Consider the following 22,573-nt stretch of genomic DNA (forward strand, 5'->3'; position numbering starts at 1 on the left):
TCCTTCAAAATTGAGTCTAAGACCGATCCTCTAAGATTTGTGGTTCCTGAGCTATCGTCGTTTGAAACTAGGAGATTCGCTCCAAAATCGCCAAAAAGTCAATTTTTTGTGGAGGTACAAAAATGGAGGGGGTGGTCCGATTTGGATAAAATTCGGGATTTTTGCATGTTTTGATAGTCTCAACAGTTCTGTCAAATTTGAGCAGAATCGGAGATGGTAATTTTCAAATTTGCATTTTTTCTTGCACACTTCAGGTGGAATGACCCATATGTGAAGTAGCTTCTATAAACAACACAAAGAATTCTATTTTTTTATTGATGCATTCTGAATCAAGATTTGAATGATTTTCTAAATCAAACATGGCCGCTAAATGGCCGACCGGGAGGGATACCTCTAAGAGACTTAAAATGCCGAAAATAAAAAGGTCGGATATTGTTTTTTGCTCAAAATGAATTAAAGAAGAGGAAAAAAGGCATACCGATAATCATTTAATTTTATTGCGAAAAAAAAAATCAAACATTCAAAATATAATTAGGTATTCAAAAACATTACTTTAAACAACAACAAAACACACCAAAAATAAAAATAAAATTAAAAAACAAAAATTTCAAAAATTTATATTTTAGTTCTAAAAAAATATGATTTGAATATTCAAAAATATCTAAATACAAAAATCTGGAGATTCAAAAAAATTAAATAAACCTGTTCAGGCTTAACCCTCTACTGCCCATTTTTTTCGATTTTTTTTATTTTTCCTGGTTATTTTGAGCAACTTTTGTTCTACGAAAAACTTTACTTCCCTTGTTTGTTTTTCTTGTTTCATTTTTAGTATTCAAATTTGCATTTATCTTGATAAGTTTATGTTTGTTTTTGATAGTATGTGGCCTATTCTACCACCTTTTGCCTATCGAGTTTTTTTTTCATGTTTTTACAGTCACTTTCACATTTTTTTGCTTCTTTTTCACATTTTCTGCTATAGAGTTATTTACGTGCGCATGTATATTGCGTGTACGTACACGAAAAAAAGTGAGGTTAATTTTTTTCCGGCCAGCAAAATCAAATGGTGCGCTAGTGTGTGTACGCGAAACGTCATAAAGCTCTATAGAACGGCTCTATTATTGTTTAAATTGCAAAAAAAAAAAGTGTAATGGCATGGTCCGGGACACTACAAAAATAACTGCATACTTTAAGGGTGGTTACAACTTTCCCAAAATCAAATCCGCGAAAACCGCGCCGAGCTTTTTCAAATCCGCGAAATCCGCGCCATACATTTTTTCGCGAAATTTCAAAACAATTCAGGTTTTTTTAAATACCAATTAACTATAAGATACAAAACCACTTTTATTAAACAAGTTAGAAAAAGTATTCCTTCATTGTTCATTTTGTAAGAACTATTTTTAAAATCTTTATAAATTATGTTTCACTAACAGAAATTACATAGAAAACTGCATAAAAAAAACAAAGTTCTTAAAAAGCATAACAAAAAAATCTACTCGACTATACTAAACTGCAGTGCAAATAAATTTAAAACATTCGATATATTGCGCAATTGAAAGCAAATAATGTAAAAGCTTAAAAATCCGAACATATTAAAAATTTAAAAAAAAAATCGCCTGGCCTATATAAATAAATACCGCTAAACAGCGATGACATTATTAATATTTCAAATACAGTGGACTCTCTGGCTGTCGATCTTCTCGATATCAATATTGCTCCAGCTGTCAATAAATTTTTCAGTCCCTTCAAATAGATTGCTTTGATTTTCCGTTCTATAATTTGATAACTCCCGCTCTCGACGGTCCCTTCAATATTGACAACGAGAGAGTCCACTGTACAAATATTTTTCAACTGGTTAAGTTTGTCCATAACATACAAATTAAAAAAAAATGTACTAGGTTGGAATGCTTTTTCCAAAAAGTTAATTTATATATTTTATGATTTATACTAACAGAGATTGAAAATGTGTAAAATAATTTACGTCAAATGAGTTTGTATCATTGTTTCTTCTCACTTTTGAAAAACGAACATTCAATTTGTTTCTTTGGACATTTTGTTTTAAATTTAAATATTTAAAATGGAGTTTCAGAATGTTAAAATTTTGCTGAAATTGTATCTGATTTTTTTTATATAGCCTATTGCTATTTAAACATAGTTTTAAGCATATATCGAAACTTTTAACTTAAACAACTGCATTTGTTCTCATGAAACGCATAGAATACATGTATTGAAATTAAAAAAAAAACGAAATGTCACAAAGAATTTGAAAATGTAGTCCGCTTTCTGATTCAATCTGATTTCAACTTCAAATATAAATTATAATCCTTTTATTTAATTCAAATAAGCTTTGAAAGACTTGACTTCTATTACTATTAATATTTTATCAAATTAAAATATTTTAGTATATTTAATAACTTTTTTTTAATAAATTTTAATAATTAATTATAGTTCCATTTTATGGCTGGAATCAGAGTGAGGTCATTTATAATAACTATTTTTGCATAACAAATACACATTATGTCCAAAATGAAAATAAAATTATCAAGATCGCTTCAGAAAATTTGAATAACATAAGTTTATTTTATATATCTTTCAAATAATGAAAAATAGTCAGTTCATTTTAATAATCGGTACAATTCACAAAAATTAAAACATATTTAATTTTTCAGGAAGGCCGACAAATTGCCAAACCAAGTACAAGTTGTTCCTCATAGTGGGATGTCAGAAAAAATATTCAATTATTGAATTTAGTTCAGTTAGAAATTATAAAATTAAAAATAAACAAAAAAGGGCACCCATCTTTGTCTACATGAATGAAATTAAAAGTTTAATCAGGACAAACTTTGTTGATTAATTTTTTTCCAACATCCAACATCCTTTAGCAAAATTTGAAAAAAAAATGTTTGTTTTTAATTGTTATTTTGTTATTTTGGCTTTTTACCAAAGATTTTTAAATTTAGTTTGAGCCAAATAAGATTGAGTCGAATAAGATACACAAGAAATTTAAAATGTATTATTAAGATAATTTTTCAAGAACATTGATTATATTTTTCAAATAACAATTTTGAAGGCATGAAATAAATGTGACAAATATTGAATAACAAATTGACAAAAATTCTTGCAAAATTTTCAACAATAATTTTTGAAATTGTCAAATGCGCTCAAAATGAAAAAAGTGATCAGAAATGGTTTTTAATCGCGTTTTTTAATGTTGTACATTGTCTACACGACGGGGAAGGAGGGTCCACGGTCTCTTATTTGATTTAGGTGACTTTTTCCGAAATTTGAACAGTCATCACCACGCCCAGGAAGTGATATTCACCACGCAAGAGAAAGTAGTTGCATATCTTTAGTTTTACTAATCGTATTCTTATTTTCAATCTCTTCAAAGCAACAAGGTGAACAGAAATAGGATGGTTAAGGTTATTGTTAGTACAAGAAGGTTAGTCTTAAGCAAAGAGCGAAGAAGAACAGAAAACAAGACATTCTGCGCGTTATTTCGATTATAGATTTTTTTTTAATATGAAATAGAAAGAACCAGCTTTTTTGATCCACGTTTTGCGATATTCTAAACGATTACGAAGGGTGAACGGATGGGCAAGGTTGGGGAGAGATACGTACTATGAGTTTAAGGGTTTACGATAAATAATTACGGTGCTGATGCTTTTTAATCGTTCGCTGGAGTACGAGAACTTCAAAAAATATATTGCTCGATTTATCTTGCAACACAATTCCGTTTTTTTTCTCGATTACATCGTACTTTTAGTAGGAAAAATTACAACCTACCGCCCGAGCTCTGGGTTGGAGTTTTGGTTTTTGGACGCCGGTGCGGACACGTTTTCCTTCTCATCCTCCTCTTACTCCTTCTTCGCCGGAACGGGGCTTCCTACAACTGTCCCACCAGCACGTTCCGGTTGGCGGACGGAGGCGCGGCGGATTTGTCGTCGACGTTTTCCTTGCCCGCTCCCGGTCCCGCCGCGCCGTCCTGGCCGCGGATTTTGATGTTGTATTCGTCCTTGAACTGATTGATCTCGAGGCCCTTTTTGGTGATTTGATCCTTGCCCGTTTCGATGAGCTTCTCCAGCTGCTCCTTGTTGGTCACCAGCTGGGGCAGGACCACCTCCACGGTTTGGTCACACAGGACGCCCCCGATCAGGCGGAAGCACTTGCGGCCCGGCTCGACCGTTTTCAGCGTGTCGATCACTGTCCTGAAAATAAATTTAAATAAATGTCAGTCATTCTTAATTCTTCCAATTCCAATCGATGAAGCTGCAAGGGTTAAACTGCCCATGATCGCATAAATGTCCCATATGCATTTTCATCACTTTTGAGCTATTGATTCAGTTTGGTTCAAAATCTTGTGCTCTTTCTAAAGAGCCTATAACATCCAGTCCTTTGTTCTAGAAATCGAGAGGAAATCCAGTTTTTTCGTGAAAACTTAACACGTAGCCTTATGTGTGGGACAAACTTCAAATGCGTTTTTCTCAGTTTGCTGTTTTTGCATATGGGACATTTATGCGAACATGGGCAGTAAAGTGCACTCGAAAACATTTTCCCGAAATTCTCCTCAAAGTGCAATAAATTTCTAAAAGCTTCAGCTGTGTTTCGTTCAACTTCCGCGCAACTCTGCCCTTCGGGCAAGTGGCCAACACTTATTTTCAAAAAAAATCCCCAAAAATGGAAAAAAAATCATTTAAAAAAATGTCCCTGACCCGTTTGAGGTTATGCCAACCCGAAATTCCCCAACACTTCCTGCAAACAAATGAAACAGGAAAACCGGTCGCAACCCGCTCCGCCGACCCACTTCCGGCCACTTACTTGTGCTCCTTCAGGTCCATCTCGAGCGTGTTAAGGTTATTGATCAAATTTCGCTGTTGATTCCGCAGCTGCTGAAATTCGGCATAGATTTCCTCTTGGCTTTTTTTGTCCTTCGATTTGGCCGTCGTCGCCGCCGCCACCGTCGTCGCACTGGTTCCGGATGTTGCGGCCATGTCGTTGCTGCTGAGAGGTTGATCACAGACACTTGAAGCGGGAGAGGGGGACGTGCACGCAAAGTCGGATTCCTGAGAAGCCGGAAGAATCGACGGACAAGAAATTATTTTGCGGTACGATCTTCGCCTCCTGCAACAAAATCACAAATGCAACTCTCACACTTTTGTGTGTGCGTTTTTTTTTTTCTGCGGAATGTCAAACTTGACAGTTGCTCAGTTATTTTTGGGTGGTAGCTCAAATCGAGGGTAGTGCGGATGGTGGTTGGAATCTTGGAAAAGATGCAGTACTAGAAAAAAAACGAAGTTGACTTTATAGCTGTCGGCCACCATTGCTAGTACCAACCACTAGTGTCTTCCTTTTTAACTACAAGGACTTCGCCGCCCTGGGCTCCTAAGTGTACTAGAGTATGGCACGGAGCGACGGCGCCGAATACCCATATTTACACAAAGAATTTTAGAGCGCCCGCCGCGGGATTCGAACCAGCAACCTCTGAATTGTGAGCCAGTGCGCGGTCCGATTGATCCACACGGGCGGGCAGAAACGCAGTACTAGAACAAATTCTTAAATTCTTAAATTCTTAAATTCTTAAATTCTTAAATTCTTAAATTCTTAAATTATTAAATTCTTAAATTCTTAAATTCTTAAATTCTTAAATTCTTAAATTCTTAAATTCTTAAATTCTTAAATTCTTAAATTCTTAAATTCTTAAATTCTTAAATTCTTAAATTGAATTTTAAAATCTTTGGACGTATTGTGAATTTATGAATTATAATGTTGATTGACTATTTTTTTTAGTTTTTGATTTTCAATTTTTCAGAATTTTTGTATTTGAATTTTGAATGTATTTAATATTTGTCTTGAATTCGTCACTAAGATTTTATTAAGTGTTATGTATTATGCAAAGTCTATGTTAATGGTACTTTTTGAAATGTAAGCGACGAATTGTGGAATGTTTAAATGTTTGATTACAGACCGGATTCGTGAATTCGAATTTCGCTACTTCGAATGTCCACTCATGCGAATGTTCGCTAATTTGAACGTATTCGAATTAAAAAGCACTCAAACGTCAAAACTTAGTTGTCAAAACAATGAATTCGGCTCGGAATTCGGATTGGCTTCGATTCTAATCGATCTGTATTAATATTTTTAGAGTTTTATTTCAAAAGGTTGAAAATGAGGAGAAAGAATGGGGCTCGCTACGGAGTTTTGCGTTCCTTAGAAGCTCCATATTAACTAACCAGTTTTTTTTTGTTTTGAGCTTTTGTAAATAAAAAAATACACACGGCTTTAGGACCCTATTTTGCGTGTCCCCAATCTAGTACTTCACGGAGAATCGGCATTACACTTTTTGCAGTTCGATTTTACACCACCGACTAGTTTCAACCCTCGAACTGAAAAAAGTGTAAAGTGCGAACTGCAAAAAGTGTAAAAGTTACATCTTTGCCAGTTCAGGGGTCCGAACTGAAAAAGGTGTAACTTTTGGACTTAGAAAATTTTTGAAGAATCTGCGGAATCGTTTCACTCGCTGTCAAATCGGGACTTGGTGCAATTTGGATTTCGGTGGTCAGTGGAGTTGAAATGGTGAGTTTTGCCTCAGTTTGGGAACAGTGGCCGGAAAAGGCACCATTCCAGTTCCCCCAGACCGGATAACCAAGAATTACGGAACAGTGAATGTTTTTGTGGCCGGATTCGGTTGAATTCTTGGTTCTTCGGTCTGGAGGAAGTGAAATTCTACCTTCCGGTAGGAGTTGACACAAAGCTGTCGGATGCGGTCAGAAAAAGTAAGATTCCGGTTCCCCCAGACCGGATAACTAAGAATTTCGGACCAATGAATATTTTTGTGGCCGGGTTCGCGTCAATTTATGGTTCTTAGGTAGGAGGGAAGTGGAATTCTTGGTTTTTTGACTGGAGGATTTTCAGACTCAAAACTAACCCAACTTTTTTTTACTTGTTTCCAGGTGTGGTGCTACCCGGTCAACTAGAATTTTTGTTTGGATCTGTTTTCGAAGCTAAACCGACGCGTAAAGCGCGCCACGGAACACGGTCCGGCTCGCAAAGATGTCCTCGGCCTGTAAGTGTTGCGGGAGTTTTGTTGTGATGCCACTCAAAAGTGGAGCTAAATTTTGGATTGCCCTTTTTCGGGGAACCGTTTTTTTATCTCTTCCTGCGTCAGGGATGAAGTTATTCACCAATGCCAGCATTCCGTCGCAGGCGGCCGCTGGGTACGCCAGTGTTGAGAACCGGATCCAGAAGGACATGCTGATGGATTTGAACAAAGAGTACCTGCCGGAGATGGGCATCACGACGATGGGAGACTTTATTGCCATCCAGCGCCACTCGAAGACGGTGTGCGACCAGAGTGCCCGCGACCGGGTGCTATCCTCGCAGTCGGCAGTCGTCGAGAAGCCAGAACTGCTGGAACACTTAACCACTCTGGTTCCGGTGGCGGCGGTTTCCGCCACGCTGAGCAACCCACCCAAATCGTCGGTGTTCCGTAAGATCCTTTCTCCTCAGGAGCGCTTAAGAATTCGCTTTTAACCCTTGTTGACCTTTTCAGGCCCCAGCTCGGCGAAATCTCTGCCGAACAAATCGCGTAATGGCTTTTCCGAGAACAAAATCACACTTCCGGCTGGCGGCGGATCTTCCACGAACATTGTGCCCACCATCAACGAGAGTTCGGACAAGAAGGCATCGCTGGTCGGTAGCTTAGGCAAGCGGAGTGCCGTCTTCAAACGGCTCGAGTGCAACTCCAATGAAGACGAAGAGGAGGATGGAGAATTGGACGTCGACATTGACGACGCCGGAAACGGACGGAAATCGCCGAAGAAGATGGCCTCGAAGGTCATGCTCAAGGGTATCGAGGCGCTTGGGAAGAGAAGTGCCAGTTCCGGAGGTTCAATCTTTTCGCGGCTGGGCGAGAAGAGCAACCAGAGAGAGCAGAGTGACGGAGCGCCCGCCGGGATACTGAAGAAGTCGCCGGTAAGTGTTGAGGATTTGGTCAAAGTCAGCCTCACTAATGTTTAAACACTTTCAGCAACAACCCACCCGCAAACTCCCTCTCAAAATCCAGAACGTCACTCTGTTGAAGAAGATCCCTGCCAAGACGGTCACGGCAGGTGACGACCAGTCGCGCTCCTCGCGACGGCGCAGTTTTGACCGCATGAACTCGGACGACGAGCCGGCCAAATCCGTATCCTTCTCGAAGAGGGACGAAGTGCTCGAAATCGAATCCCATCCCAAGGGACTCATCAGCCCCACGGCGCGGATACGCTTCCAGGATCGGGAACTCCCGGTTTGGGCACGCCTAGGCGGCGGTGGCGCTCACTTCCCAGCCGGGAAACGTCGATCGCCCTTCCCAAACCAACAGCTAACGGAGGCGTTGATCTCCGGGTCCTCATCAGGAACAACCGATGGCTTCCTCTTGCTCCCCCCGTTGGGAGGTCGATCAAAAGGTACAAAGTACAAAAATCGCTTTCCCCATTTCATCGCTTTCTTTTTATGCTTACTTTATTTTAATTTAATATTTTACTTGTCCTCAAACACGCAGTTTTGTTTCTTTCTTTGCAGGGCGACGGTGACACCTTGAACGGGAACCGGAAGCAAGAAGCACGAGGTATTATCGGAACTCCTCTGGCTGTCCGTGACCGGAAGCACGAAAATATTCAAACCGAAAAGTACATCGAGAAGGTAAAAAACAAAGTTGAGTTGCTGAGATTTGTGTTTACTGAAATCTTGCGATTAATTTGCATCTCTTTGTCCAGCTCCAGGAGATTTAACCAGGCAGACTTATACAGCTTTAACCTTCATCGCCCCAATCCGTGACTCAGATGCAGTCCGTAAGTAGGATACTGTAGGACAAGATTACCCAAGATTTGGTGGGAAATGCTGGATCTCATCACGGCGTCCAAACTGCTGCAGGGCAGAACACCAGGGATGAAAAGGATCATCGAGGACAAAAGGAATTTTAGCGCCAAATTGCACCTTGGTTGACCGAGTTGCTGGACCAAGACATTGGCTAGATGATTGGCAACCTCTGAGCCGGTGATTACAGTTTCCCAGTAGGTAAACCATTCACAATTAGATTATTAAAAATGTAAACCTTTTATAATTCTTTGCAGGGTCAGGCTCCAAGTGAGGACAAGACAGAGCTCGGTGACGATGGTAGCGCCGAATTACCGTGACAACCGCCAAGACCGGTAGAGCCGGATAGCTATTGCGACGAGCTGAGGAAAGATAATTCGGTCAACTGGACTAGGAGCAGGCCTAGGTGTTGCCGGCCGAATCCATAATGAGACACGCCAGATCGGGAGGAGTCGGTGCAGCTGCATAACTGGGTCATTGGTTTTCACCAACGTCGATAGCGAGGCCATAAAGCATAACATCAAGTTGGTGGCTGAAGATATCAAGGCGGTGCCGTGTGTCTGCTGCCGACGAGCGTTTGCAAGGACCAGCAGCTTGAACGGCCTTCCGGTGAGCGATATAAGCTTGAATTATTTTGAAGTTAATGGTACTAATTGGTTTTTATTTTTTCTAGTTACGTGCCAGCCGGAAACACATCTTAAAAGGTGTCGTCGTGATTGTCGTTTCAACCAGTTTGGAACCTGGTTCCGGCTATTCGTGCTAAAGTTGAAGAGGTTGGAAGCTAAACAAACCGTGGAACTAACAAGATTGTGCTGACAACGGGATACCGAGGTCTACGTTACGCCGCTGGACGTGCCGTGAAGTCATGGTTATAATCGATCGAACGATGTGACAACGTTGACCGGAGCGAAGAAGTTGCCATAGGAGGCCAACAAGCCGGAACCAGTTTGAGAACTTGGCTCTGCCTGGAAGTGTTCTGACTGTGGCTTTCCGGTATTGATCGGACACAGGCATTGTTTGTTATTTATATTGTGTAAAATTGTCGAATATGTTTTTATCATCAAGTCATTGTAAACATTTTGTTAATAAACTTAAAGAAACATTGTTCAACTCATAGTTTCATTGAAATGTATTGTTCAATCTAATTTCTCTTAATAAGAATCCCAAAGAAAATGCAAAAACGCCCAAATATAGGCAATAGGCAATTTTTACCCGGTGAAACGTTTCAATTTCAATTTTACACGAAATCCAGTTCGACCCCTCTTACACGGAGAATCAGCATTACACTTTTTGCAGTTCGATTTTACACCACCGACTAGTTTCAACCCTCGAACTGGAAATAGTGTAAAAGGCGAACTGCAAAAAGTGTAAAAGTTACACCTTTACCAGTTCAGGGGCCCGAACTGAAAAAGGTGTAACTTTTGGACTTAGAAAAATTTCGATATTTTTGCCGCTGTCAAATCGGGACTTAGTGCAAATTTGGAGCTGGTGGCTAGAGTGGGTTCTGAGGTAAGTTCTTCGAAAAATTCTTCATTATCCGGTTTGGAAAAAGCGGAATAATTCTTCGTTTCGCGTTTTTGGCCGACAGATTGTGAGGTATCATTTCTGGAAGATAAAGTTCCGCTTCCCCCAGACCGGAAAAGTGCCCACCGGCCAGCAATATTTCGTTATCCAGTTTGGGGGAAATGGAATCTTGCGTTCCCCGATCTTGGCGGACAAATTTCTCAGAATTCTTGCCGGAAGGTACAATTACGCTTCCACCAAACCGGAGAACCAATAAATTACTCGAATCCAGCCACAAAAGTGCCCACCGGCCGGAATTCTTCGTTATCCAGTTAGAGGGGGAAGCGAAATTTTGCGTTTCCCGATCTTGGCCGGCAGATTTCTAAGTATCGTTGCCGGAAGGTACAATTCCGCTTCCCCCAAACCGGGGAACCAATCATTTAACCGGAACCGGTTACAAAAGTGGCCACCGGCCACGAATTCTTTGTAATCCGGATTGGAGGAAAGGGAATCTTGCGTTTCCCGATCTTGCCCAACAAATTTCTAAGAATCCTTGCCGGAAGGTGCAATTCCGCTTCGCCCGAACCAGAGACCCAAGAATTTAACCGAATCTGGCCACAAAGGTGTCCACAGGTCTGGAATTCTTCAATATCCAGTTAGGGGGAAACGGAATTGTACCTTCCGGCAAGCATTCTTAGAAATCTGTCGGTCATGATCGGAAAACGCCAGATTCCCTTTCCCACAATCCGAATATCGGAGAATTGTAAGCCAACAAATACATTTGTGGCCGGATTGGGGTAATTTTTTTGATGCTTTGTTTTAGGGGAAGTTAGCACTAGCTTTCTATCTGCAGTCCATGCAGTTTATCTAGAAAACAAATTCTAATGCTTTTTTTCTCTTCCAAAGGTTCCGGCTTGACCGCGGCTTCGTTGCTGAATCCGATGAGCCCTACTCCAACGGACAGTGATCAAGGATCCGCTCGTACTAACCAGAGCTGTCCGTTCCTGTTTCCGTTCGAAACGCGCCAGCTGTACTTTAACTGCACGGTCTTTGGTACCTCGCGAAGTTTGGCTGCAGTCCCAGCGGGATGTCAACCTGGAGAGGCAATACGCTCCCGGGCTCAGTCCATGCCACGCCGACCAGCACGAGTTCCGCGTGAGTCGTCTATAGCACGAACGTGTCTTGGTACCGCGCAGAGAAAATCTACTCGAGTGGGTCCAGCAGGTCATAAGTTCGTGCTGGAGGTAGAGTTCCGGGCTGAGGAAGAAACCGGTCTTGGACCAACGTATGGTTGCGTCCGAGCTTCAGCGAAGGACCTTGGCCATGGTCCTTCATCATGGCCGACTCGTTGGTCTATCGCAATCCAACAGTTTTCTGTAGCTGCTCTGCCACAAAAAGCCCATCTCACGAGATGAACGATCTTGGTCCATGTAAGATCATCACTTAATCAACCTCAAGTTTTAATTATAAACCATTCTTCCATCTTCCAGTTGACGTCACAATCAACAATGTCAAGGAGTAATGCAACTTGACGATCAACTTCTGCCTGCAGGAGGGCATTGGCAAGCAGCTGACCGCGTTCCACTGCAGCTTATGTGAGGTGTCCTCGCTGAACAAGCTGGCGGCGTTTCCTCCAGAGGAGATCCGGAACATGCTGTGCGGCGATCTATTTCGCCGACTCCGGTCCTGTCACGCTAAAGCATCCGGCAGCCCACTTTGCGTCCGGAACGACAGCCCCTAAGGTCGCGAATACCGCCACCAGCGAAGATAGGGAAAAGGGCACCCGGCACCAAGTACGCCCAGTAAGATCTCTACATTTTTATTGGTAAACTGTTCTAACCCTTTCCTGCTTGCAGATGTCAACGCCGAAAGCGTTCTGGAAGTGTTAGAGAAGGTCATGGGTCTCGGTCACACTTCCGTACCTGCAAGCAAACCGGGCAAAGAAGCAAGAACGGAAGCCACAGTGGTTCGGGTCGTTCAGGTAGAGAAGCGGTCCAATTAACTCCGCCGGGCCATCCCAATCGTTACAAGTAAGTTTAAGTGGAGTTGAAAGCGATGTTGAAAGAATAGACAATTTTTAACCAGTTTCTTTTCCAGTATTCTGATGGAGCACCGAATCGGGCTTATTGCAGATTTTTTCATGCGAACCGATTGTATGGCAGCGCGCCGTCACTCTGAGTGTCGTGAACGGCGTATTGAAGAAAAGGAACCGGAACAGCAGAAGCAAAAACAACACCGCAAGAGAAGAGAAACAAGTGAGCGACGACAATGGTCAAGAACATGGCCGGGATCGTTCTGGAAGTCACTGGTCGTGTTCTAGAAGCCGCATCCGATCGGACAGTCGTGTGAGTTCAGTAAGCCCCATCAAAAAGTTTAGAAATCAACCTCTCATCTTTATATCGAGAAATTAAAAGTGCAGCATGGAGTTAAACTTTCTGTCAAGCTTCTGTGAAGTTTTCCATGACAGCTGGAAAAGTTTCACTCCATGTTACCGGCTCGCATATCTCTTTTTAATTTCTCAATTGTTCATAGCGCCGCAGCAGTTCCGGAAATCGCTCACGTTCCGTCACGAGTGTTTCCGTGTCCCCCGTCATTTTCATCCGATCAATTCGAACAACCGGCAGCTTCCGATCCAGGGAAAAGAAAGTCCGGCTACAGTGCGCCCACGTCCGGCGGAGCGACTTCAAAGTTTATTAGCAGTCGCGAGCCAATCCTCATCCCATGGGCGACCAACCCAAGCTCAGCAATCGAACAACGACAAGGCGACAGCTCGCAGAAGCCACGCTGGTATTAGATTCCCCCAAGAGACACGTGGCTCTACGAAGTCAGCATGGTATTATCGGCACTCCTCGGGTGGAGTACAAATCGAAAAGGAGGTGAGATTACCTGAGTTAAGATGCTGAAAGATTTTTTTAGTATTTGCGTTTACTTCCAGCTATTTTTCAATCTCTCTCCGTCCTCTGGACTTGGATACGTGCTGCCAGACCGACCTGTAACCTTGCAAATCTTCCGGTCGTCACCGGAATAGGTAAGAACTCGCTTCCCCCAAACCGGATCTTGAAATCTTGATTGTTCTGGGGGGAAAAAGAATTCTACCGTCCGGCGAGAACACTTTCAAATCTGCCGGATACGCCCCAAAACAGGAGTTGCTCCTTCCGGCGGGATTTTCAGACCTACAACTAACCTTAAATTATCTTTCTTTTTTCATATTGCGCGATCGAGAAAATCGCCGACTTCCGGATCCCGTGGACTCCGCAGCGCCAATGGGACGGGTCACTCGATCCAAAGCTCAACTCGAACCAAAAGGAGGCGGTCATCGCCATCACGACGCCAATTTCGGTCACGCTGTCTCCGATCCTGCTGGTTGGACCCTTTGGCACCGGGAAGACGTACACGCTGGCGCAGGCCATCAAAAAGCTGCTGCTGCAGCCGGAGTCGAATTCGGCCGCCGATTTGTATATCAAGGACTACCTGCACCCGTGGGTCGAGGAGGGTGGTGGAGAGGAGGCCAAACCATTGCGCGTTTACTATTACAAGCGCTGGGTCGCCACCGTCAACAGCATCGTCCAGAAGGTAGGGGGTTTTGAGTTGTTTGTTTGTTACGATATTAACTGAACTTTATCTTTTAGTACTGTCTGATCGACCTGAACATCAACGTGCGCATCTTTCGGCGGCCAACCGTCGAAAACATTCTCAAGTATCGCATCGTGGTTGTATCGCTGAACATTTCGATGGAGCTGGCCTGGCTCGATCTGCCCAAGGGACACTTTACACACATCTTCCTGGACTAAGCGGCCCAGGCCATGGAGTGCGAGGCGATCATGTCGTTGGTGCTGGCGACGCAGAAGATACGCATCGTGCTGGCCAGTGACCACATGTAAATGTCCCGGAGGCGAAAGGTTGGTTTGAAATGGTTATTTTCGTATTTTTTCCAAACTCAATCTTGCCTCTTCCAGAATCCGCCAGCAGATTCGTCCCCAGACAGCACAGCACCTGACGGCTAGCGGCCGACCGTTGATTCCACCGCCGATGAGGAGTCCGGTCCAGCAGCAGCAGCAACAGTGACAACAACAGCAGCTGTCTGCGCCGCAAATGCCTTGTCTCCAGCAGCCGAAGCCCCTTCCGAACTACGGCCCATTCCCAGCCCCAATATCCACGCCATCAGCAACACCAGAACCACATTCGCCCGGTGATGGGCGGCGGCGGTGGCGGAGGCGGTCCCATCAGCCCAAGTTCGTATCGTTCGGACTGTCTACCGACTTGATGGCATCGATTACGGCCTGTGCCGCTTCGCAAATGCAAATGCCCCCTCAGCAGCAACAGCAGCAGCAGGTTGTAGCGGCGTTGATGACGGACGGCAGCAGCACGGTGGGCTCGTCGACAAGCCAGGTCAGGCCGCATCATGTGCACCATTCCAACCCGGCCGAGTTCCAGTATCAGTGGTTCATCAAGCTCGGATATTTTGCGCCACACCCGCATCAACGGCAGCAGCCGCAGCCGCAACTAACGTGTACCGAGAGGCGTCGCCCTGACCGGTGTCCGCGAGGACTTTAGCAGTGGAGAAGAAGGTCGTGCGAGATGTTCCCGCTGAACAAGCTGGCGGCGTTTCCGCCGGAGGAGATCCGGAACATGCTGTGCGGCGAGCAGAACCCCGAGTGGACCCGGGAGAACATAATGGCCTACACGATATAGACGCAATGGCCTCGAAGCACTCCACTTTATTGTATTTATTATCATATTGTGAAAGCAGTCTTTTTCATTAATATTGTACAGAATTTCAATAAATAAACACGTTCAATCTAATACTTTAATTTAATTTTAATATCCCTTAATAAGAATCCCAAAGAAAATCCAAAAACGCCCAAATGTAGGCAATGTGCAATTTTCACCCGGTGAAACATTTCAATTTCGATTTTACACGAAATCCAGTTCGACCCCTGTTACACGAAAGTATGTAATCGTACCTGAACTGAATTTCGTGTAATCGAACTCGATTTCGTGTAATGCCGATCCTCCGTGTACACGAAAGTATGTAATCGTACCTGAACTGAATTTCGTGTAATCGAACTCGATTTCGTGTAATGCCTATCCTCCGTGTTCACCACCCTTCACACGGAGGATAGGCATTACACGAAATCGAGTTCGATTACACGAAATTCAGTTCAGGTACGATTACATACTTTCGTGTAAGAGGGGTCGAACTGGATTTCGTGTAAAATTGAAATTGAAACGTTTCACCGGGTAAAAATTGCCTATTGCCTATATTTGGGCGTTTTTGCATTTTCTTTGGGATTCTTATTAAGAGAAATTAGATTGAACAATACATTTCAATGAAACTATGAGTTGAACAATGTTTCTTTAAGTTTATTAACAAAATGTTTACAATGACTTGATGATAAAAACATATTCGACAATTTTACACAATATAAATAACAAACAATGCCTGTGTCCGATCAATACCGGAAAGCCACAGTCAGAACACTTCCAGGCAGAGCCAAGTTCTCAAACTGGTTCCGGCTTGTTGGCCTCCTATGGCAACTTCTTCGCTCCGGTCAACGTTGTCACATCGTTCGATCGATTATAACCATGACTTCACGGCACGTCCAGCGGCGTAACGTAGACCTCGGTATCCCGTTGTCAGCACAATCTTGTTAGTTCCACGGTTTGTTTAGCTTCCAACCTCTTCAACTTTAGCACGAATAGCCGGAACCAGGTTCCAAACTGGTTGAAACGACAATCACGACGACACCTTTAAGATGTGTTTCCGGCTGGCACGTAACTAGAAAAAATAAAAACCAATTAGTACCATTAACTTCAAAATAATTCAAGCTTATATCGCTCACCGGAAGGCCGTTCAAGCTGCTGGTCCTTGCAAACGCTCGTCGGCAGCAGACACACGGCACCGCCTTGATATCTTCAGCCACCAACTTGATGTTATGCTTTATGGCCTCGCTATCGACGTTGGTGAAAACCAATGACCCAGTTATGCAGCTGCACCGACTCCTCCCGATCTGGCGTGTCTCATTATGGATTCGGCCGGCAACACCTAGGCCTGCTCCTAGTCCAGTTGACCGAATTATCTTTCCTCAGCTCGTCGCAATAGCTATCCGGCTCTACCGGTCTTGGCGGTTGTCACGGTAATTCGGCGCTACCATCGTCACCGAGCTCTGTCTTGTCCTCACTTGGAGCCTGACCCTGCAAAGAATTATAAAAAGGTTTACATTTTTAATAATCTAATTGTGAATGGTTTACCTACTGGGAAACTGTAATCACCGGCTCAGAGGTTGCCAATCATCTAGCCAATGTCTTGGTCCAGCAACTCGGTCAACCAAGGTGCAATTTGGCGCTAAAATTCCTTTTGTCCTCGATGATCCTTTTCATCCCTGGTGTTCTGCCCTGCAGCAGTTTGGACGCCGTGATGAGATCCAGCATTTCCCCACCAAATCTTGGGTAATCTTGTCCTACAGTATCCTACTTACGGACTGCATCTGAGTCACGGATTGGGGCGATGAAGGTTAAAGCTGTATAAGTCTGCCTGGTTAAATCTCCTGGAGCTGGACAAAGAGATGCAAATTAATCGCAAGATTTCAGTAAACACAAATCTCAGCAACTCAACTTTGTTTTTTACCTTCTCGATGTACTTTTCGGTTTGAATATTTTCGTGCTTCCGGTCACGGACAGCCAGAGGAGTTCCGATAATACCTCGTGCTTCTTGCTTCCGGTTCCCGTTCAAGGTGTCACCGTCGCCCTGCAAAGAAAGAAACAAAACTGCGTGTTTGAGGACAAGTAAAATATTAAATTAAAATAAAGTAAGCATAAAAAGAAAGCGATGAAATGGGGGGAAAGCGATTTTTGTACTTTGTACCTTTTGATCGACCTCCCAACGGGGGGAGCAAGAGGAAGCCATCGGTTGTTCCTGATGAGGACCCGGAGATCAACGCCTCCGTTAGCTGTTGGTTTGGGAAGGGCGATCGACGTTTCCCGGCTGGGAAGTGAGCGCCACCGCCGCCTAGGCGTGCCCAAACCGGGAGTTCCCGATCCTGGAAGCGTATCCGCGCCGTGGGGCTGATGAGTCCCTTGGGATGGGATTCGATTTCGAGCACTTCGTCCCTCTTCGAGAAGGATACGGATTTGGCCGGCTCGTCGTCCGAGTTCATGCGGTCAAAACTGCGCCGTCGCGAGGAGCGCGACTGGTCGTCACCTGCCGTGACCGTCTTGGCAGGGATCTTCTTCAACAGAGTGACGTTCTGGATTTTGAGAGGGAGTTTGCGGGTGGGTTGTTGCTGAAAGTGTTTAAACATTAGTGAGGCTGACTTTGACCAAATCCTCAACACTTACCGGCGACTTCTTCAGTATCCCGGCGGGCGCTCCGTCACTCTGCTCTCTGGTTGCTCTTCTCGCCCAGCCGCGAAAAGATTGAACCTCCGGAACTGGCACTTCTCTTCCCAAGCGCCTCGATACCCTTGAGCATGACCTTCGAGGCCATCTTCTTCGGCGATTTCCGTCCGTTTCCGGCGTCGTCAATGTCGACGTCCAATTCTCCATCCTCCTCTTCGTCTTCATTGGAGTTGCACTCGAGCCGTTTGAAGACGGCACTCCGCTTGCCTAAGCTACCGACCAGCGATGCCTTCTTGTCCGAACTCTCGTTGATGGTGGGCACAATGTTCGTGGAAGATCCGCCGCCAGCCGGAAGTGTGATTTTGTTCTCGGAAAAGCCATTACGCGATTTGTTCGGCAGAGATTTCGCCGAGCTGGGGCCTGAAAAGGTCAACAAGGGTTAAAAGCGAATTCTTAAGCGCTCCTGAGGAGAAAGGATCTTACGGAACACCGACGATTTGGGTGGGTTGCTCAGCGTGGCGGAAACCGCCGCCACCGGAACCAGAGTGGTTAAGTGTTCCAGCAGTTCTGGCTTCTCGACGACTGCCGACTGCGAGGATAGCACCCGGTCGCGGGCACTCTGGTCGCACACCGTCTTCGAGTGGCGCTGGATGGCAATAAAGTCTCCCATCGTCGTGATGCCCATCTCCGGCAGGTACTCTTTGTTCAAATCCATCAGCATGTCCTTCTGGATCCGGTTCTCAACACTGGCGTACCCAGCGGCCGCCTGCGACGGAATGCTGGCATTGGTGAATAACTTCATCCCTGACGCAGGAAGAGATAAAAAAACGGTTCCCCCGAAAAAGGGCAATCCAAAATTTAGCTCCACTTTTTGAGTGGCATCACAACAAAACTCCCGCAACACTTACAGGCCGAGGACATCTTTGCGAGCCGGACCGTGTTCCGTGGCGCGCTTTACGCGTCGGTTTAGCTTCGAAAACAGATCCAAACAAAAATTCTAGTTGACCGGGTAGCACCACACCTGGAAACAAGTAAAAAAAAGTTGGGTTAGTTTTGAGTCTGAAAATCCTCCAGTCAAAAAACCAAGAATTCCACTTCCCTCCTACCTAAGAACCATAAATTGACGCGAACCCGGCCACAAAAATATTCATTGGTCCGAAATTCTTAGTTATCCGGTCTGGGGGAACCGGAATCTTACTTTTTCTGACCGCATCCGACAGCTTTGTGTCAACTCCTACCGGAAGGTAGAATTTCACTTCCTCCAGACCGAAGAACCAAGAATTCAACCGAATCCGGCCACAAAAACATTCACTGTTCCGTAATTCTTGGTTATCCGGTCTGGGGGAACTGGAATGGTGCCTTTTCCGGCCACTGTTCCCAAACTGAGGCAAAACTCACCATTTCAACTCCACTGACCACCGAAATCCAAATTGCACCAAGTCCCGATTTGACAGCGAGTGAAACGATTCCGCAGATTCTTCAAAAATTTTCTAAGTCCAAAAGTTACACCTTTTCAGTTCGGACCCCTGAACTGGCAAAGATGTAACTTTTACACTTTTTGCAGTTCGCACTTTACACTTTTTTCAGTTCGAGGGTTGAAACTAGTCGGTGGTGTAAAATCGAACTGCAAAAAGTGTAATGCCGATTCTCCGTGCAAACTGTCAACATCCCAAACAGAGTTTGTTTTTTTCCTTCTCGGTCGCGTTTCCTGGGCAAGATTTTCCAAAATAAAACGCTTGGTGCGTGTCCCTCAATCCGCGTTCCCACCATGGCCTCCAACGAGGACGCGCCGAAGGCCATGAACGTGCTGGATTTGCCGGTGGAAATCCTCGAGGAAATCTTTGAATACCTGAGCTACGACGAAATTGCCAAGAAGCGAATTGTGAGTGTCGGATGTTCCGATCCTTTCCGAACGCAGAAGCGGGGGGAGATTGTTTAATGTTGTGTCCTATTGTAGATTTGCAGGAAGGTGGACCAGGTGTGCCAATCGCTGCTGAATCGGGGCTTCCTGAAGATGATTAAACGGCACAACGCGAATCTGAAGGCCATCAAGATGCAGCTGCCGAGGCGCGAATCGGAACGGCGGAACCATCCGCTGGCGAAGCACTCGGACATCCTGACCTGCATCGAGACGCGCATTTCGATGCTGTCGATGACGTACTCCAAGTACGTGGACAAAGACCTGTGCTGCTTTATTCCGGGCAAGGTCATCGATGAGGTAGAATCAATTCTTCAATCCTGTTTGAAGAGTCTTACAAAATCTTTACTTTTCAGGTGTTCAACATTCTGAAGCTGATTGAGGGCACGTCCAAGCCGTTGAGGGCGCACGAGGTGCTGCAAGAACTGCGCGACATCTCGTCGATGGCGATTGAACACTTTGACGAGAACATTGCCCACCGGTTGAAGCGGATCATGGGCGTGCAGCACCATCCGGGCGGAAGTCACTTGCCGTTCCCGACGCCGGGTTTCATCCAGAACGAGGTTGTTCTGCCGTGCGACGTCAACGGCGAGAAGTTAATCCTCCCAACGCTGACGCCAATCTCCCCGCACAAGGTGATGATTCCGTCGCCGTCCGCTTCATCTCAACAGTGCCACCAAAGTTCACCGTCGGCTTGCACCGGCAGCCGCATCAACCAGGCGTCGATCGTCCGCGTGACGCACAAATCGCGCAAAATGCGCCTCACGATCAACAAGATGATTGCCGCGATCCAGGGCGACCGGAACCAGATGAAGCAGCTGCGCTCGCAGGTCATGCGGAACAGCCTGGAGATTCGCGACCTGCGGCGCCGGCTCGACGAATCCGAGACGAAAAACCGCGAACTGCTGGCCAACCTAAGCAAGGCCGGCGGTGGACCGGGTTCGTCGGTGGAATCCACGCCGGTTGTGGTCCACCGGAACATGAAGCCACGCTCGGCGACCATCATTCTGAAGCGGATCCTCAACGAAACGGCGGCCGATGGGGACGCGGACGGCGCCAGCAGCTCCAAAAAGTCCAAACGTGATTAACCACTTTACCACTTTATATATTTTTTTGTAGTAGCTTTAGAGAATAGTGAAACCACGAAGGGAATTTAATCCGGTTTCGATTCGACTTGATGTCGCTTAAAAGCTCTCGCTGAATAGACAGAAATACACTATTCAAAGTTTAAAATATGTATTCAAAATTAACAAACTGTATACTGAAACACTACGAAAGTCGACTGTCAACTCAAAATTTGGTTTCCTTTTTAGTCGTTAGCAAATCAACTAACAAACAAGCACTTGAAACGATGAAAAGGTTATGTTGTGGCAGTGGCACTGCTAAATTACTAAAACAAAGAGAAACTCATATAATATTCGTATGTAATCTGTAGTATGTAAGGAAGCTAGTTTTACAATTCGTCGCGCTGAATGTAACTTCGTTGAGCAAAACTTTGTGAGAAAATAAAATTTCAAAAGCCAGTAAAAAATGCCATTTTTTTTTTAAAGCCGTTTAACAAAATGGATTTTGCTTGTGAAATCTGTTCCTCGAGCTAACATTTCCGGTTCAATTTGGTGTCTGGTAAAGTCAGAAAATAATAGACACGCTCTATAAAAGTTTAAGAATTTTTTTGAGTATTTTTTTTCCCTTTAAAAGTTTTATTACAAATACATGGGTTGTTATTTCTTATATTTTGTTGATTATGTTGACCCACCTTCACTTCTTACTTGTGGAAATTAACTACTCTTGATATTTCGCTTAATATAATAAAATCGCTCTCTTCTTTCTTTGAAATAGTATTTAGAGAACGGAAAACATTTCACAGAAAGCACAGGAGAGGAAGGATGCGCGGACATACCGTACCAAGCGCACCGATTTATGGTTGCATTCGTGTTGTGTGGGGTGTTCGAAGTGTAATATTTAATAAATCATTTACTATTTTTAACAGTTCTCGTGTTAGTTCGAAATAGGCATTAACAGCCATCACGACTTCACGAAAGCTATGGACGGAGATCGGAAGGAACGCGGTCAAGAAAAGTTGACGTTTCGATATGAGCGCGTTGGACGATACGCGCGCTTTCAGTTCTTTCAAGTGGTTTAATTGTTTATTCGTCAAGCTTATGTAGACTACTTACAACTACTTTCTACTTTCTAATCTATTCACCTGAACAAACCCTTGTGGCCAGGCCTACTACGTAAAGTTTGCTGCAGAGATGATTCGTTGAAGTGGGTTGAGTTTGAGCACGTAATGTTCAAACAACAACAAGTTTTTTTTTTAAGGGTCAAATAAACTTTTTGCTTTTTTGGGTAATAGAAAAAAAAATCGTTTATTGAACCTTACTTTTAAAATCCAGATTTCAAGTTTCAATGTTCTTAACTATCTCGTTGGGAGCTGACGGGAATCGAACCCATAAATATTCGCTTACCAAGCGAACACCGTAACTGCCACGACGAATCCTTATGCGCGCGTTTGAGGTTTTTGAGGAAAAAAAAGGAAAAGAACAAAAGTTTTGAAAAAATACAAAATGTTAAAATAAAAATCGTAAATACAAAAGTAAAGAACAAAAAAAAAAAAATTTGTAATTGTAATTTGTTGTTTTATTGGTTACGATAGCCTGTTAGTATAAACTGTGCACCAGGTCAAGGATTTAAACATAACGAAAAATTACGAAAAAAAATCATTTGAAATTTTCTTGAAATTTTCTTTTCAAATTAAAAATCTCAAATCATCTTTAAAAATCAAATTTACTATAATAAAATCTTTATTTATAAACCCATATACTTCATATACTCAAACCCCGTTGGTTTGACACCAACTGTTGTCAAACGAACGGGGTCACTTTTTAGTTTGACACCCCCTTTACACGGAGTTTACACACACTACCAAACGTTTGTTTTGATAATATGCGTGAGCGCCGTGTA

General features: G+C 44.0%; 4 protein-coding genes across 4 annotated transcripts; 2 read left to right on the forward strand and 2 right to left on the reverse strand.

The window, feature by feature from the left end:
* Window positions 1-3,345: 3,345 nt before the first annotated feature.
* On the reverse strand, window positions 3,346-5,153 carry LOC6051820 (probable prefoldin subunit 2). Its single transcript, XM_001868147.2, has 2 exons — window positions 4,816-5,153; window positions 3,346-4,205 (listed from the first exon to the last, which is right to left on the reverse strand). The coding sequence occupies exons 1-2, from the start codon at window positions 4,986-4,988 to the stop codon at window positions 3,884-3,886; spliced, it is 495 nt and encodes a 164-aa protein (XP_001868182.1). The 5' UTR covers window positions 4,989-5,153; the 3' UTR covers window positions 3,346-3,883.
* A 1,816-nt stretch (window positions 5,154-6,969) lies between these two features.
* Window positions 6,970-8,833, forward strand: LOC119769308 (uncharacterized protein C19orf47-like). The gene is made up of 5 exons (XM_038261291.1): window positions 6,970-7,060; window positions 7,163-7,483; window positions 7,547-7,968; window positions 8,024-8,441; window positions 8,751-8,833. The coding sequence occupies exons 1-5, from the start codon at window positions 7,048-7,050 to the stop codon at window positions 8,831-8,833; spliced, it is 1,257 nt and encodes a 418-aa protein (XP_038117219.1). The 5' UTR covers window positions 6,970-7,047.
* An 8,257-nt stretch (window positions 8,834-17,090) lies between these two features.
* On the reverse strand, window positions 17,091-18,690 carry LOC119769309 (uncharacterized protein C19orf47-like). Its single transcript, XM_038261292.1, is given in 6 exon segments — window positions 17,091-17,101; window positions 17,219-17,636; window positions 17,692-17,739; window positions 17,741-18,111; window positions 18,175-18,495; window positions 18,600-18,690. Coding segments are annotated over 6 exon segments (1,182 nt in total). The 5' UTR covers window positions 18,613-18,690.
* A 654-nt stretch (window positions 18,691-19,344) lies between these two features.
* LOC6051815 (F-box only protein 28) lies at window positions 19,345-21,140 on the forward strand. The gene is made up of 3 exons (XM_001868149.2): window positions 19,345-19,573; window positions 19,649-19,909; window positions 19,966-21,140. The coding sequence occupies exons 1-3, from the start codon at window positions 19,460-19,462 to the stop codon at window positions 20,695-20,697; spliced, it is 1,107 nt and encodes a 368-aa protein (XP_001868184.2). The 5' UTR covers window positions 19,345-19,459; the 3' UTR covers window positions 20,698-21,140.
* The last annotated feature ends 1,433 nt before the right edge of the window (window positions 21,141-22,573 follow it).

Source organism: Culex quinquefasciatus, chromosome 3, assembly GCF_015732765.1.
Source record: "Culex quinquefasciatus strain JHB chromosome 3, VPISU_Cqui_1.0_pri_paternal, whole genome shotgun sequence".
Taxonomy (NCBI): domain Eukaryota; kingdom Metazoa; phylum Arthropoda; class Insecta; order Diptera; family Culicidae; genus Culex; species Culex quinquefasciatus.

Bases quoted from the DNA above. Each gene is read 5' to 3' on its own strand.
- LOC6051820 (XM_001868147.2), bottom strand. From the start codon at position 4,988: ATGGCCGCAACATCCGGAACCAGTGCGACGACGGTGGCGGCGGCGACG. The intron at 4,206-4,815 runs GTAAGTGGCCGG...ATTTATTTTCAG, and splicing joins ATGGACCTGAAGGAGCACAA to GACAGTGATCGACACGCTGA.
- LOC6051815 (XM_001868149.2), top strand. From the start codon at position 19,460: ATGGCCTCCAACGAGGACGCGCCGAAGGCCATGAACGTGCTGGATTTG. The intron at 19,574-19,648 runs GTGAGTGTCGGA...GTCCTATTGTAG, and splicing joins AAATTGCCAAGAAGCGAATT to ATTTGCAGGAAGGTGGACCA. The intron at 19,910-19,965 runs GTAGAATCAATT...TTTACTTTTCAG, and splicing joins CGGGCAAGGTCATCGATGAG to GTGTTCAACATTCTGAAGCT.
- LOC119769308 (XM_038261291.1), top strand. The intron at 7,484-7,546 runs GTAAGATCCTTT...TGACCTTTTCAG, and splicing joins ACCCAAATCGTCGGTGTTCC to GCCCCAGCTCGGCGAAATCT. The intron at 8,442-8,750 runs GTACAAAGTACA...CTCTTTGTCCAG, and splicing joins GTTGGGAGGTCGATCAAAAG to CTCCAGGAGATTTAACCAGG.